Genomic DNA, 17,873 nt, shown 5'->3' with positions numbered 1-17,873 from the left:
ACAAGATGTGTCATCAACTAAGAAGTCCTGAGCCTCATAAATGAAACACTTTTTCTACTATAGCAAAATTGACATGCACTGATGCTCTTCAAACTGATTCATCATCCAGAAATAATGCCAATTCAGCATACAATAGCCTGTAACGTTTTGATTATCACACCTTAAAACACAAGTGTCACTGACACAAAATTAAAACACTTATATAAGCTTCCACGGCAAAACTCTAGGCAGCGAAGACAAACCTGCACATCACAACTTTTACAACCATACTTACCTTCGCCGTCCACAACAATCTCCGTCCACCATCACTTGCCTCATTGTTCCTCTCCCACCAATTGTCAAATCAACACTCAAAATAACATATTACTCAAAATTAATTGTTATAAGCCATTAACCATTGATCCTCTGGAACAGATTAAATGGAAAACCAAAGGTCTATTGTGAATGGAAATATGTTTTGTTTCAATGGTACCAACCACTTAGGTTCATTTGACCTCTGATTATGCCTTGTAATCAGCATTTATACTTCTCATAACTTGATTTAAAAATGTATTTATTTGAATACACTTTACATTATGTATATAACCACAAATACTTTGATGGCAGTGAAATTGGCAGAATAGAAGATCAGTTTTTCAAAATTTGAGAGAGACAATGAAATCGATGTAGAAAATTTTTATGAAACGTACCACCTTTTTATCACATCATAGTATCCAAATACATTTTTATGTACTGAATGGGCGATGAAACATGGATAAGAGACTGGGTTGTCAATTATTCATTCTATGAGCCTATTGATGAAACTTATTGGAACCCAGAACACCCATTTCCAGTCAGGTATGCTACTGGTTACATAACTTGCTTTGTGGTGTAATAGGTAACATACCTAAACAAAACTATTTTGCAACCTTTAATTATACCCAAAATGCTATCAATAGATACTCACTGATGTATCAAGAGTAGATGTTAAAACAGCCAATGAAGCCCCCTTACCACCGACAACTTTTGAGTTCTGGCAGATAGGATCAGTGAAATGTAAAGTCAAAGGCTTCGTCTCTTCGAGCTGCACTTTTTCTTCATTGGTTAACACATCTCCTACATGCTTGATAAAATGTTTGGAGATACTTTGTGAAGGATGAGAGGAAAGAGGACAATGACCATCATACCTGAAAGTAAATATACTGAGTTTAAAGAAATGTTCTACGCAATGAATTGATTTTTTCCAAGCCAAGTAGAAAATAACCATTCAGGTCATATGTCGTCAACTAGGGTGACTTTGTCTACCTTTGGACGACCTCGTCCCACCATTCAGCGAAAAGTATAAATATGGTTCCATCTCTACAATGAGGTTACTTGTTGAGATAATTATCATATATGCCAAGTTTTAGGGATTTAAATCACAAAAAAACTTTGTATTTGTCTATGTATCAGCCCATGATATTTTCCTCTCAAAAATTAAAGCAATTATAAGAATGCATGAAGGCACAATATTTTTTGGGTGACTTTGATTCAATTTTTTTTAATGATATGTTTGTTTCCAGTCAAAGTGAATTTGTATTACATTTGATTGAAAATATACTACTAATGGTTATTTAGGTAGGTAATTATTTGAAATGAATGACTAGTTTTCCGACCTCTCATCATGCCCAGTAATTTTTCAATAATAAAAATGGGATAATTTTGGCCTACTACTTTTTCCACCCTTAAATTAAAGTTCATACCATGAGAAAAAGTCACCCCATGATGAGATGGGATTATCCTACTTTTTAAAAGAATACACAAGGCTTCATATAATTAATAAAAAGTTTATAAGTGACCAACAGTTTTGTTCTACATCTCTTCCACAGAGCAAATATATATTTAATATAAGAGAGACTTTAGGGCTTGTTTGAGCATAATTTTGCTACAACATCCAAAAATGTAGACTTAAGTCACCCTAGTTGATGCTACAATGAATTTTCCTTTCTTTAAGCTTTTGCAATGTGGACAGGCACATGGTGAGGGTGGTTGGGTGGAGTTTAGGGAGTTAGACTAAGGGTCGGTGAATTTTACATTTTGAATATTTGTGACTGCTTGAGAGAGGCAGAGCAGCAGTGTGTGATGAGGAGGAGATATAGTGATACATAATCAAAACAACTTGAAAATTACAACGCAGCCTTTAAATGGGAATAGGAGAAAACTAAGAGAATCTCCACAAATTGTAATGGCAATTCTTAAACCGGTGAAACCTTTCATTAACAAAAATAGTCTTATTCATAATGACAAGAATGATTGACTGAATGCAATTAAAATTAACAGAGAGGGATCAGTTGTACATCACACACTCACAACAAGCAGCTGGTATATATCACAAGATATGAGATTATGCAAAGTTGAGGGCCAAAAGTACAATTCTGCCCCATTAGCATATTTTTTTTTTTAAATTATGCCTTAATTCAGAACAAAATAAAAATAGATAATAGCCAATTGTGTATGTACCTACATTTTAGCCATACTTCCAACACATTTCACTATAAATCTTACCGATAAGTAAATTCAGAAATCCCCACTCCACCATCTACATCTAACCCAAAATCAAAAATAGCTAGGCATGTTTTATATTTCCATGGTCTTCCAGTGTACAAAACTGCATCTCCAAATTGAAGAATCCTTATGTCAGCAGTGTAGTTCCGGTTGTTGGCTAGAATAAAGATTCCTTTCAGCTGTAAGCATCATACGTACAAACTACTTGTGCCTCAAGGAAGAAAATAAAATACGCAGAAAACTCACCCGAAAAACGAATCACAGAATTATCAGGAATCAGTCCAAAATGAGCTAATTGTGGAAGAGAAATGTCACATGATGTGATTGACGACATTATACCTGCTGGATCACGGAAATGGCCAAAGCGAGTGCTGAAAATGATTAATTCCAGGTTGAATATTTCTGGAAGACTTATATAAATAAATCCAAATAAACTTAAAATATTCATTTAATTCAAGGGTGAAAATCAGTCCTCTTTAGGGTATGGGGGAGTAAGAACCCTTCAAGCACATGGATATTAGCAGGTACGACAATTTTCATATTTTTGAAAAAATAAAGTCTCGAATACTACTTCTTATCTCTCTTGCTTATAATTATTGCGGATCAATGACTTTTGGCTCATTTTAAAGATAAGCTTTTGTTTAGGACATTCAAAATCAGTTAAATTCATCACATGCAATTCTCCATTTACTTTAATGTTTAAACAACAGTTAAATGATTTTCCTCAAATACTCAACCTTGGAATCACCTAAAACTTCATTTTTTTCATTATTTATATGTATTCATCAAACAGTTCCCTGAATAAAATTGAGTGACAACTAATTAATGCAATATGAAAACATATTTATGCATTTATATTTTTCTCTCCTGAGGAACGTTGAATTTCCCATTGAAAATACACATAGCACGTTCATAATTGAGATAATTGAAATATGAGCTATAAATAGGAACCCAGAAAATTGATGCGTATCAATTACAAGGAAAGTGTTGTGAAGTCAAAAACCCAACAGTGCAACAATTGCAAATTTTTATCCCCTCGCTGATTGATATAGTGATGTATTTCTCAATTTAAAATGAAAATTGTATAAAAATATCAATTATGAATACAAAAAAGACCTTATTCTGTCTTATCTCCATTTGTGGTCAACAAAATGCATGGAAATACGCTCAAAAGTACAAGTCATTACAAAGGTTACTCAATAGATGCTTTCTGTGTAGTGCTATTTGGGTTGCCTATAGAAAATTCCCAAGTACTCAGGATGTTTTGGAAGAGTAATTTGTATGACACCTGAAAAGTTTCTATTAGCTATAACAAATGATGAAGTACCAATGCCTCCAATGCTGACTTTTTACATTTCCAAAAAAATGCATATGTATTCAAGTGAGAGCTGAAATGAATACATATTTCATTTTAATGTCAACTCACAAAATTTAGGGAAAATACAATGTAAATAACTGCCATACAAATAATTATTTAAACATAAATTATCTTAAATAACACATTGAGTAACTCAAAAAAGTGTACATTTTATTTCTAAATGTTATCCACGTTTTCCCTGGTCACTGCCATAATATTTGAAAGGTGATAATATATGTAATACTAAATCAAATAACTTTCATACATGTTTTACAAATCCAAAATTTAAAGATGGAAAAAGTTGTTCATATTTATATCTACAAAAAGTGCCCCAAAGACTACAATTATTTGTTCCATAATGTCTGTACATCATGCAACAAGAAATCGATCTTCTTGGTACTGAATGTAGTTAAGAGAATACTATGAATGCAAAAAAATACAAACTTACTGTGTAAGACCACCTTTGCTCATTGAGGATGCACCTATATTGAAGAAACTGCCCTGAGAAGAAACTCCAAAGAACTCTGCTTTGTGTCTTAGCTTTATAGTATACTCATCTCCATTGTCAGAGGGTCCCCATCTCCTTCTCCTTACACCTCGAAGGTGCAATATCACTGGGCTCTCATTAAAGTCCCCTATTTTCCATTCTCCATTTAGTGTGCCCCACTGATCATAGCCTTTTTCTTCATTCAGCCTGAAATGTTTAAATTTAGTTAGAGTATGCACAAAGCATTTTCAACATAGCCATTGACACAGTCTTTGAATGTACTCTTCACTTGTTCAACGTGGGAGTCATGCCTAGTGGAAGAATAGGGTGGTTTCCTATTATTTTTTTATTGCCTAAATCGAAAGATTATTACTCCTGGAGTACGTATTTCACGCTTTTAGATTTTTAAATGACGATATCTATTTTTCGCTATTAAATGAAAAGTGAAAATTTTCAAGCGCGCGAAAACGCGACGCTTAAGTATGAATGTCGGGAAGTCTCTCCGCGTGACGTATTTCTGGTTCCCCCTCCCGCCCTGCGAGGTGACCTTGAGGCGAGGCTTAGCGCTGATACGACGCAGGCTGCTAGCGGCTAGCCTAGTACCCTGCTGGCTGGTAGCTCTTGGCTTAAATAAGGATTATTAATAACTTATCAAACGAGGAAAACTTTCCGACCTTAGCCAGTTTTAATAAGTGATTGTTAAGACATGTTTCCCTGAGCTCTGCGCCTCATGCATGCAATGGTAACCTCAGACGACGTATAACTCCTATCTTCTCGTATAGAAACTAGGTCCCTGTGACGTCACGTGGAGTGGCATGGTATGGGCGCCAATCTGGCCCTTTTCAAATGAGGATAAAAATGGACCATTGCCATTCGTCTAACCCGGTATTTCTAAAACAAAATAATTTGTATATTATGAATACACTATTGGTGGGTAACGAATCGCAATCAATGCCTTTCGTTTTCTTTGATGAAGGAAACCACCCTATTGAGCAAATGAGACTGGTTTGAGTCTCACAAGGGTGAAAGAATTTGAAGGGTTTGAATGGGCACAAAGGAATACTAGTTTCTACGACACTGCTAGCAAGGTCTGTAGCAAAATAAAGCAATTAAGCTCTTAATTAGAGGGGAATAAGTATATTTCCATTCCATGGATACCATCTTGATTTCATGAAGTACATATATAATTGTAAGCTCATGATTCAGTACCCATAGTGATATCTAGAAGAAGAGATTGTCCATCTAAAGTGCAGAGTGCCATTTGGGCCAGGCATGTCATCATTCAGGGTCCTTAAGGGCATGCCAGTTTTTCACTAGCAGATGAAAATTTGTGGACATCTGGAATTTGTTTCCTTGAAGTCCTGCTCACCCTGCATTTCTATTCTTTACAAACCACATCAACACAATGATGAACTTCTGTAAAATTGTTTGTGGAATGTAGGATCCTGAGTCACAATATAGCCTATTCAGATAACTAAAATTCCAAAAGGCCTATTGTTCAATCTCAACTCCAAGAAAATTAATTTCATAACTGCAATTAACATATTTCCTTTGGAGTTGAATCTTCCTTCCCATGTTCAGACAGTGTTGGGACACACTGGTGGATCATGGGTGTAAATCATTCTCTGCTGTGTGACCCACCATTTGGTCATACCTATCTTAACACCCTGATCACTGCCAAGACTGCACTTGGTGGCCTCCGACCACTGACAGAAAGAGCAGGTAGAAGAGAAGTGGAAGTACATCGGGCAGCCATTTTTGGACCCACTGCAGCAGAGAAGTAGTGTACACTAAAAGGCTCTTTACTGTGAGACCCTGACAGTATAGTGCCTCTAGAATATGGAGTGGACCGGATCTTGGCAATGACGATTTCTGATAAAACTATCACAACCTGGGTGTCAGGCTATGGCCAATGCCAGGTGGAGCAACCACGGACATGACACTTGGATGGCACCAATTCAAATTTTTTCCAATTTTAGCAGTCAAACTCCAATTTGAAGACACCTCAACAATGGGGTCAAGTAATGCCAGGGTGACCATAGCTTTCTTATGCATTATTTCCCTGTATTTTCTCTGTTGCGGCGGGTCCAAGTAATCACCTGCCAAACCAAAGGTCATGGGTTCAAGTCCCACCTGGATAAGTAGGTATCATTTATCCAGGACATGGGCATTTGTAAATGTCCTTCTTGTTGATTGTTGATTCCCCATTGCAAAGGTCATAAATGTGCTGTTTACGGGGAGATGAAAATATATTTAAAAAATAAAAAAGTAAATAAAAAGATTTCCTAGGCAGTTTTCTCCATTATCTTCTTCTTCATCCTAGTGTTTGTCCTGTGCTATTGCAGGGTCCGCTGTTCTGCTAACAGGGTTCCCACTCCAACTACATTATAAAATTCACGGTTTTTTCCAGGTTTTCACGGTCTAAATGTCATCAAATTCACGGTTTGTAGATAGGGCATTTTAGGCAGAAATATTGATCACGTTACAATCATCGGCCACACGTTAACTAAAAATGTAACAAACGTGACAGATGCCTTGAATGCAAACGCAGAAATGAAAGTGCTATCTCTCATGACGTCACCCATCGTTAGCAAAATTCATGTCCGGCTAAAAGGATGTGAGTTGGAAAATGGAGAGAGCAGGGTGGCAGGGAAGTGAAGAAGAGCCTGATTTTTTTTGCCAGGATTAACGTCTTCCAATCGCAGGCTTAAGGTCTATGTGCTGTCATGGCACACACTGACCAATTAATAGTTGCGCTTTCGAATACACGTGAGCAGATAAATGCGTGGACTTTGCCTGCACGTGAATGACCCTGAAACGTGATTGAAATATCGTTTTTTTTTTAACCCGTCTATTGTTGTTCTACAATCAAGTTTGAGAGATTTTTAAGGTTTAATGACGAAATTCACGGCTATTTCCAGGTTTTTTCACGGTAGAAGAAATTCACGGCTTATTCACGGTTTTAAGGTTTTCACGGTTGAGTGGGAACCCTGGCTAATTCTTCTCCACTTGGCTCGATACAGGGCCAAGGCGTCTACTGGTGTGGCGTTGACGGTCTTCATGCCTGCCTTAATTCTGTCGAGCCAACACATCTTAGGTCGTCCTCATGGTCGGCGTCCTACAGGGCTCAGCTGCATTGATGTTCTCACCATGGAGTTCTCGTCGCTAAATACCACATGCCCATACCACTGCAGTCGAGCTTCCCGCAACTTGTACGTGCAACTCCCATTCTTTTCCCGATGTCTTCATTCATGATGTGATCAAGGCAGGAGATGCCTGGGATCCATCGCAGCATCCTCATTTCCATGGCATGCATACCCTGTTCTTGTTTTGGTGTGGCTGGTCAACATTACTCGCATAGAATTTAGAATATTACTCAGTGCATAATTCCTTTTTTTTAAAAAGGGTTTTTCATACTTACATAGCCTTTATCCAATCGCCAGACCTCCAAGGCTCTCTTGCAAGAGCCTCACCCACCAAGTTGAGGCTACTATCTCGATGAGCATAAAATGGGGAGCTGCACGCAGTCCAGCTGAAAGAAAAGTCATAAAATGAAAAACACAAATATTTAACCCATGACTCATTCTGATTATTATTATTATCCTGTGGTAAAACAACTATACTTACATAAAATTAAATTTCACATGAACAAGTTCACAGTTATCCATGGGAGTCATTTCTTTCAGACATCCTTTCCTAGAAAAATATTTACATAGAAGATAAAAATATATCAACCTTAATATCACACTAATGTATCTTGTTTTCCAAGAAAATTTACACATACCTCAAGATGCCATTGAATTGGATCCTCCATTTTCGCATGGGTTCAAGAGCTTCGAATTTCAGCCCAGCAGCATTAGAGTAAGATTTCCCAAATGTTGAAGGAGGAGAATAAGATAGAGGACCAGTGCCAGGCAATCCAGAATCAGGATGCACTAAAATGTCAAGTTATAAGTCGGGACGTGCGACTACTCGAAAATTTGAGTCGAACTGAGTAGTTTTGGTAACATGGAATGATTTGGAAGGGGAGTGTGATCACAGGTGTAAACCTGGTATTTCTTTGAACGAAAAATGTGCAGCTGGACCCAGAAAGAGGTAAAGCCTTAATTCTTAGCTCTTCTAAACCTCAATTTAATGTAAGCCAAAGTACGTCGAACACTAAGGGATGTGAAAGCACTCAGGATCTGTAGGCACACCAAAGGGCCTCTTTGATTTAGAACTTCTTCACCTCGTGCACCAACAAAACAACAGCCATGGAAAATTTTTCTTTCAATACATTAAAACTCTCTACCGGCCTAAAACACGTTTGCCCCCACCTTTGCAGAGCAAACATGCTGAATTACAAGCATTTACTCGAAAAAGAAGCTAATAAGAAAAGTGCCATAGCGCCATTGAAAATCAAATCTTCTATGAATCATCATTATCGTAATTTTGTGCAAATGCCTTTACTCTGGGCTCTTCTAAAGAGTTTGGATACATAATTAATTACATTGTCGACAAAGCACTAGAGGTTAATCAATTTCAAATGTTCTACGGGAACTGTGCAAGACGCATTAATTTTCAATCACTTCCTAATTCTGATAAAATTACCTTAATTTCCTCACTATCTTTTCCGTTTACATCAGATCAAGTGCTCAGATGAGGAAATGAACTAAGGGATTAGAAAAATGAGAATATGCCGGTCCATGCATTATCAAATTACCAGGTCCAGAAATTACCATAGTTCATACCAATCCACTTGACTCAACTCAGTGCTCATGAGTAGCTAAAACTCGACTCGAGATCAAAAAGTATTATTCTCAAATCCCCAGTAATAGAAAAATACTTAATTATGCTGACTTCCTTAATTTTTATTGTCTATCAAATTCCTGGCATAACAAAATAATGGTGAAAAAATGACATCAGAAGTTAATTTTGGGCCTGATGAGTAATATCCTCGGCAAATTTGGACAAAATAGTCCTTTTGATAATTAAAAGAAAAAAGCGGGTGAGCATAAAAATAGACATAACAACAGTTAATGAAGTACTTTTTCTGATCAACTGCTAAGATCTTCTACACCTTTATCTGCTAAAACATTTCAAGTTTCTAAACCATTATGTAATAGCTGGTAATGAAAATTTAAAACTTATATGTAGTTGCTATCACCTTAAATCATCAGCATTGATTAATTAATGACCCAATTGGTTAAAAACATTAATTTAGTATGGATATGAAGTACGAATCAACAAAGAATTTCCATCTAATGAATAGGGTACACAATTTAATAGTAGCCATTACATCTTACTTGGAAATTGATAAATTTCATCACAAATGCATGCATGAATCCACACTTCAGGGTGCAAGCGATGTCCCTGTCTCTCTGAGGATATCCTGAGTATTAAGAAGTTTCTCTTGCTATCGATACCAAAAATGAAACTATATTCAGTACCCTGTAAAAGAAAAAGCTATGACATAAAAGCATATAAAATATCCACAATAAATTCTAAAATTTTCAAATAGAAAATTTATGAAAACATAAGCTACCTCATACACAGGAGACAGTAATGACTACAAAAATAAATTTCCCTTGAACATTACAATTATTTTACTGTGTTATTAAAAATGAAGGACTTGGTTTGGAACTCCTCTCAGTTCCATTTGGACACAGAATGTCATAAAACATGAGTTAAATGGCACTCAGAAAAATAGTGTGAATTTGGTTCCACGATATTGAAATACATACTGTATTGAGAAAGGTAAATGAATAAAATAACTACTACATACATATATCAAATAGAGCTTATTCTGATCCTCAATAGAAAATTAGAAATTTCATGGAGTACCTAACATAAAAGAAACCACTGAATCCTTAAACAGGGTATTAATACACACTTGCATTTTCCTACATTATATTCCTACTCAACATACTATAGGAAAGACAAAGAGTTTGAATGATAGTGGTGAATCTGTCAAGGAAGAGAATCAGTCGGGTCATGGTGCAGGAACGCACCAAATCGCTGTTCCGGCACTCGTTAACAAAAGACATGATAGTCAAATAACACTTTCATCAATTTTGTTTCCTCAAAATTTCTAATTTATATATTTGTAACCAAAACAAAAAATTTAGTAATAAAATGTAAATACTTGTAATTAAAAAACACAAAAAGTAATATTTCACTTCTAAAGAAAGTTAAGGAAAGTGTGTTCTAGCACTGCTAATTTTTCCATGACGTCACTGAAAAGAATACTCTAAACCAAGATCAAAAAGAAAACTTCTGAGCAATATTATGATATAATGCTGAATATTCAAGGGCTCATAAGACAAAGACACCTAAACAATGGAAAAAATGCATTGATAATCGCCGAACCCATTAGATACAAGAGCCAAAAAATAGCCAAAAATGTGAAAAATTAGCTAACATTTATGTAGTTTATAACGAATGCATATTTCAATAACTATGCTAATTGATCTATTCTACTAATAATTTTCTTATAAATGAAATGGAGCAATTCGGGGCAAACTTAGAAAAAAAAGGTATTTTTTTTCTCCTAGATTAGGCATCTCATTCAGCTCCTCCTAGATCAGGCATTCCCCCAACTGTACATCCACAAAATTGGGAAGCAATAAGCAAGCTCATGAAGGCAAGTAATTCAGGATTGTGGCACAGCCATGGATGAGTGATTCTTGGATACATGCGGTTAAAGCCACAGATTCTTTTTTAGGCAAGGATGCTCTTGCCATTATCTGTCATTTTTTTCTCAACTTTTCTCTTCCCTCTACAAAACTGAGAATGATTTACACAATCTGGCTGGGAAATACCTCGCGAAATCAGTACATGAATACAACATTCCGTGCTCGGGATAAACTAGACATAGGCTTAGGTATTCACAATATTTTTTTGCACTGGAAATATCACACAGTCATACAAAAGTAATCAGCCAAATGATAATTAGGAACACATATCCAAGACCAAAAATAAAATTGAGGCTATATTTATAACGAGCTACAAATTTACGCTAAGAAAACAAAATGGTTAAATTGCTGATCATCCCTCAAAAAGAGTGTCAGGTATGTTTACAGGCATAGGGTGGTTTCCTATTATTTTTTTATTGCCTAAATCGAAAGATTATTACTCCTGGAGTACGTATTTCACGCTTTTAGATTTTTAAATGACGATATCTATTTTTTGCGATTAAATGAAAAGTGAAAAATTTCAAGCGTGCGAAAACGCGACGCGTAAGTAGGAATGATGGGAAAAAGTCCGTGCGACGCATTTCTGGTTCCCCCTCCCGCCTTGTGAGGTGACCTTGATCGAGGCTCTGAGCGCTGATAGGACGCAGGATGCTAGCGGGTAGCTGAGTACCTTGCTGGCTGGTAGCGCTTGGCTTAAAAAAGGTTTATTAATACCTTATCAAACGAAGAAAACTTTCCGACCTTAGCAGTTTTAATAGGTGATTATTAAGACATGTTTCCCTGAGCTCTGTGCCTCATGCATGCATTGGTAACCTCAGACGATGTATAACTCCTATCCTCTCGTGTAGAAACTAGGTCCCTGTGACGTCACGTGGAGTGGAATCGCATGGGCGCCAATCTGGCCTTTTTCAAATGAGGATAAAATTTGACCCTTGCCATTCGTCTAAACCGGTATTTCAAAAACCAAATAATTTGTGTATTATGAATACACTAATGGTGGGTAACGAATCGCAATCAATGCCTTTCGTTTTCTCTGATGGAGGAAACTACCCTATTATGCAACTCACACACTGAGTGTTTATCATGAAACATATCTACCCACTCAACTTTGTAAATAATGGGATGAGGTAAAAACTAGATAGGTGTAACTTAGTTTATTTTCCAAAATAAAGCCATTCAGTTAATAACTTTACCAATGAGATTACAAATTTGTTGGCTTGACAAAAATGTCTTTCTTATTGCCATTTATTTCTTTCCTACGCCATTTGACCAATAGTTTCCTGTGTGGTTGCTCTCTTTTATAGAATGAGATGCCTCGATATGATAATTTTGTAAATTCATGACTAGTATCAGAAATTTATGGAAATTTCCTACTCATGAAATTCAAGAATTATTCTTTTTTTCAATGTTTTCTAGAGCCCACAGACAGCCTGCTGCTGTAAAGTAATCATTACAGATGATGCTGGCTCAATTGATGGAATTATGAGTCTCCTACAATGACAATCATAATTTTTGGTTGAGCAATTACCAGAAAAATGAAAAAAAATATTTTATACATATTAGAAGCCTCACTTACATATTTGCCATTCAGGTTTAGTGGTTTCTCATACTTCACTTCTTCTGGAGTAGGCAACAAACCATAGACTGAATTTTTAGCCTTTTTTTCTTTCTTTTTGACCCAGTTCATTCTCCATAGACAAATCAAGGCCCACAGTTTCTTTATGTAGAAGCCTCTTCCTTAAAATGAGAACCAAACCACATTTAAAGAGGTGAAATTCACATTAAAGAAAATGTTTCATATTTAGCCCATTGTCTCCTTAAAAATGTAACCAAATTGTATGTGTTTACATGTTGAGTGGGACTGCTCTGGGAATTTATTCATGAGAGAGGAAACTTTTATTGGGGATACAATATCTAAATCAGGAATGAATTAGCAATAGGGGAATCAATAATTAAGAAAAACAGAAACAACGATTGATGAGAGGGATACCTAGCCACTTTGATACAACCCAATACTACAAATGCAAATCAATGAAAGCATCGATGGCAATTGCCAACGATGCTTTCATTGTATCATTAGCTAATAATTTAAATTATTGTGTCCATGACATATTGTGTGTATCATTTGTGCTTCAGATGTCACCAATATGAGAACCAACAAAAGTGTGTATTTCACTGGCAAGCTTTTTACAATTCTTAAACTTGTTCTGTTTTATTGTCAATAAAAGAAATAGTTATGCAAACAAACCAAATAGTATCAGGGGAAGCATCACAGTAATAGAGAATAAAATGCCAAAATCCAGATCATGAAATAACATCTTACTGTGAAATCTTGATAATTTTTATCCTTCATCACCATGGAAATCAAAAATGATTATCTTCAACTTAGACATAATTAATCCATAACTATTTCTCCATTTCTGAACAACAGGTGTATCATAGGCGTAATTTCATAGATAAAATGCTATTTTATACAGTAGTACCCTAGATTCAATGGACTTTGATTACTACAAAACCTTTAAATGTTAACAGCGATCATTCATACTAATGGATTATGTTGCAGTAGTTACTCCAAAATAAAATTATGTAGGGATGTGCGAGTAGTGCTTTTTGATCTTGAGTCGAGTATCGAGTCAAGTTGAAAACTACTCGCGAGTATCGAGTCAAGCCGAGTCGAGTTTGGTCATTTCTGGATCTGGATAAATGACAATGTATACACCAATTTATTTTTTTTAATTTCCCACCATTTTTTCCAATCCCCTTGAGAATTTCCCATCCTGAATGCTTAGGTTGATTTAAATAGGAAAAGATAATGAGCAATACTGATGGTAATTGAGTCAGAATTAGGAGATTAATGAAAATTAATGTGTCTTAAGCAGTTCCATAAGTGCAATTGAAATGAGCTAACCTCTAGTAATATGTTGTCAATTTAATTTATAAATGTATTCAAACTGCTAGAAAGAGCCCTGAATAAAAGCATTTGCACCTATGTAATAAAGATTACATACGTAAATGAACCATGTAATATTTGATCCTTTCAAATTCTCATGCGGAAAAGTCAATTGTTCGACATGATTAGGTAGCAGGTCTTCACGTCTCCATGTTATAGTACAACTGCCTGCGGAAAATTGTCTTTTGCTACTCTTGTGGCTGGGCAAGTACTTTCTTGATAAAATTGCTATATTTGAGAACTCGAGAAATTTTTATTAAAAATTATGTCAACGATTTTTAAGGATCTTGAATCTTCATGGAATTTAATTGGATGATGCAAACGAACTATAGGCCTTAGCTTTAGCCTTATGGACCAAACTTTTTTTCTTAAATTCACACTTTGTTTAATCAACCATAGCAACTCTTGGTTTGTTAGTTCAAGAAGGAAACAAAATGCAGCAAAGGAATACACGAAAATTAATATCAGACCCAAGTAATATTCAAAAAGGCATAGAGATGTCACTATTTGTGTCATCAAACAGGGAAAAACCGGCATTGTCTGCTTTAGTTGAAAAGTTAGATGTTTATTCCTAGAAATGTAAACAATTTTTATGTATTATCCCAGCGTTTAAGTCAAGAATGTAGGGTAGGGTGTAAAAGTATGGCACATTAAAGTATGAAAGATGCAGAGGTTCACTCTGATTATTCTGAATACACCAACAGGTAGGAAGACGGTGGGCCGCCTCGTAAATACCTCGCGGCGACCGCGGCTGACCGAAAGGTTTTTGGTGCCAATGTCGACTACTGACTGCTACATATACAGTAATCTGAAACTTCAAGGCCAAGGCATCAGAACGTCTCATTGACTTTAACAACGATATTACATGGGTTTCATGATAGCACCTCCTGTCAGCAGATTTCTGAACTCACTGGCCTCGACAGCTCTGTAACCGAAACTGCTAGAGTCGACTCAACATTCGTACACTACTCGAAACACTCGAGTCAAGAACCAACTACTCGACTCCTCTCGAATTTTTGAGTACTCCCACATCCCTAATATTATATTTTAAACACATACCTGGCCTACTGTAATATATTTCTTCATCTTTTGGCTTTTCATTAAAAAATCTAACACAGAGCATATATGCAATGACAGGACAAGCAAAGAGGACAACATTTTTAAAAACAGTCGTAATGATCCAATCAACGATGTCACCAAGTGCCTCAGCATAATCCATGGCTCAAAATCACCTGCATCACCTGTAAAATTACACCAAAAACATTTTTTAAATATTTAAATAACCAATAAAAACAATGGGTTATGGTCACTAGTAAAATAAAGAAATCCTCAGTAATGAATTGAAGCCTTCCATAACTTTTAAAGGAACTTCACTTGGCTAAATGGATCATGACTACCTAACAGTATACCATCAACATAATTCACCATCAGGCATGCAAAGACAATTTAAAAACTCATTCATTGCTTTGGTGTCAAAAGAGCTCTTACTGTCAGAAACAATAACCTTCCCATGAATGTGAGCACTGATGAATAGCAGCAAAAATGGGCTGATCAAAATAATTATGACAAAAAATATGAAAAAATTGCAGAGACCCTCAATAATAAGGACAGCAATCACGTAGGTATATTCTTTGAAGAGGTCCTTCGATAAAATGCAATGCCTCCAAATAAAAAAAATAACAAATAGCAGGTTCCCTTTGAATGATACATATAACTTCAACACAGCTTCGAATATCTCAAAATGTGAGCCCCTTTACACGAATCTATTACATTAAAATAATTTTAAGGCACTGGGAACTGTGCTATCCACAAGGTAGTGACTGCAACAACTGGGCACCAAACATTACGGCACTCCATGGCACAGCTATTCCATGAAATCAGAGGTCCACAAATTCACTAACACCAGTCTCTAAGGTTATCACTGGCAAATACTGATTAATTAAAAAAAAATATACTTCTTCCACAGATGAATACTTAGTTAAATAGTTTTTAGTCTCTCAAAATCAAATAAACATTGGATAATAAAAAAGACATTCATTCTGACGTTAATTACTTATTTCATACAAGGGTGCACACATCCCTTATCAACAACCTTACTATGCACAAACTTGGAGCCCTTTGATAAGTCATATATGCCACAAAATTTAAATTTAAATAAAAAATTAAAAAATAAATTAAAATAAATTAACTAGCATTAAAGATGGAAAACTTCTAAGCGAGTGTTCTAGGGAATTTGCTCACACAGAAATACCCATTGGCAAACAATGACATGAATATGTTTACAAAAGAAGATAAGCTTTGGCCAAAAAAGTTTCAAGTTTCACAAAGAACTTTCAAAGACAAAGATAACTAAATATCGTCAATTTAACTTAGGGTTGCTGAAATACTGTTTCATACGGTAGTAACCTAAGGAAAACACAGCTGATTGAGCATAACTCGTGGGTTAACTTTGAATCCAATAGGTATCAGATTGGTTATGGCTCTTCTGCCTCGTAAATACCTCGCGGTGCATTGTGTGTTGCCTAAGTACGTGGAAAACGTGGCAAAAACAAGCAACTACCATAATATTCCGACGCAATTAGAAGTTACCACAAGTGGAGGTATTATTAGATGTCTTAATTGTCCCGTATAAAGGTAATGTAAGGTCCTATAGTAATTCCACGCGATTACTTATAAATTATACACGGTTCACCTGCATACCCTTACATATAGGCAAAACGTCACACATCACAAGGTATTTGAATGAAAAGAGAACCATAGCCTAGCTAATACGAGATAGATTCATGCTGAATACAAATAAAAACAGGTCAAATAAGTTTGCTCGTATCAGCTTTTTTCTTCCTGAGGATATGTGCCAAAATGTTTTTGTTAACGCATTTTCAGTTAGACCGCAAGATAAGTATCAAGTTATCAGGCAGGTAGAATGAGCGATTGTACGTGAAATAGCGCTAGCTATGACTCCATTCCAAAAAATACACGATGGTATAATCATTTGTTAGGAAAAAAACTTGCACCTCAAAAAAAAAAAAAACGCCCGAAGTTTGACCCTCAAAGCCAGTAAAACATGTTTCGCCTCCGAGTCGCAGGCTCAATGACTCAACGCTGCGATGGTATGAGCTTTTTGCCTCTGACAAAGATAAGAGCATGTATGACCTTATCTCTCCTCTCTTATCTTGCGTATGAATGTCACACTCCAGATTTTAATCTTTCACACGATAAAATAGATCAAGTAAATTTATCCGTACCACAAAATACTAATCCCCGCTCTACGGCAGCAAATGTTACCGATAACGGCATTATCCACAGATATATCTAAAAATCACCAGTCTTTTAGCTTAAAATCGGCCGATACTATACGTAAGGTGTTCTACCAGTACAACTGCGAGCGATAAATACAGCAAACTCACGAATGTGCATCGTATTATCAAATTGTAAAGCGACCCTAAATTATAACAAACTGCCAATTCTTCATTCAGCACCTCACGAAGCTGCTTTTTACTACTTACGAAGCGAATTTTTACAGCACGAAGAGAATATTTACATGCCGAAAATTAACCATGCGATTCCTAGAAATTACTCATGCTACAAAGTTCATTCGGAAGCTTCGTGAAGCGCACAGTCGAACGTTCCGTTCACAAATCGTGATCGAACGGCCAGCATGCACGGGCGGTGAATTTCCCACGCCTAAGCTCGCCAGGAGGCCGCTATTTTCGGAGAATGACACTTTCATTGGGCTTGTGGATTCCAAACAAATATTTGCAATTAGATGCTTCGAAAATCGTTTCAAAACCTTCACAAAATATTTCTAGGACAGATAAAATTCTGAAAAAACTATCCCCCATTAGACCTTACATTTGAATTCCGTTCCGAAGCAACATGTTG

The 17,873-nt window shown here is 36.1% G+C and overlaps 1 protein-coding gene across 2 annotated transcripts in view; it reads right to left on the bottom strand.

Annotated features, from left to right (window-relative positions):
* LOC124158085 (putative phosphoenolpyruvate synthase) overlaps positions 1 to 17,078 on the bottom strand; it is a 37,732-nt gene extending 20,654 nt beyond the window's left edge. The window contains exons 1-11 of one of the 2 annotated variants that reach the window (XM_046533275.1): positions 17,006 to 17,078; positions 15,051 to 15,232; positions 12,618 to 12,778; positions 9,653 to 9,797; positions 8,152 to 8,302; positions 7,995 to 8,063; positions 7,789 to 7,899; positions 4,329 to 4,574; positions 2,770 to 2,894; positions 2,524 to 2,680; positions 947 to 1,166 (exon numbers count right to left, since the gene is read on the bottom strand). In XM_046533275.1, the coding sequence (XP_046389231.1) occupies positions 947 to 1,166; positions 2,524 to 2,680; positions 2,770 to 2,894; positions 4,329 to 4,574; positions 7,789 to 7,899; positions 7,995 to 8,063; positions 8,152 to 8,302; positions 9,653 to 9,797; positions 12,618 to 12,778; positions 15,051 to 15,210 (1,545 nt within the window). In that variant the 5' untranslated portion in view covers positions 15,211 to 15,232; positions 17,006 to 17,078. Of the gene's footprint in view, positions 1 to 946; positions 1,167 to 2,523; positions 2,681 to 2,769; positions 2,895 to 4,328; positions 4,575 to 7,788; positions 7,900 to 7,994; positions 8,064 to 8,151; positions 8,303 to 9,652; positions 9,798 to 12,617; positions 12,779 to 15,050; positions 15,233 to 16,397; positions 16,962 to 17,005 lie in introns of those variants that run through there. The other variant, XM_046533270.1, reaches the window with a different exon arrangement.
* Between the last annotated feature and the right edge of the window lie 795 nt (positions 17,079 to 17,873).

This window comes from Ischnura elegans, chromosome 1, assembly GCF_921293095.1.
Source record: "Ischnura elegans chromosome 1, ioIscEleg1.1, whole genome shotgun sequence".
Classification (NCBI taxonomy): domain Eukaryota; kingdom Metazoa; phylum Arthropoda; class Insecta; order Odonata; family Coenagrionidae; genus Ischnura; species Ischnura elegans.
This window is presented reverse-complemented; position numbering and strand designations above follow the sequence as displayed.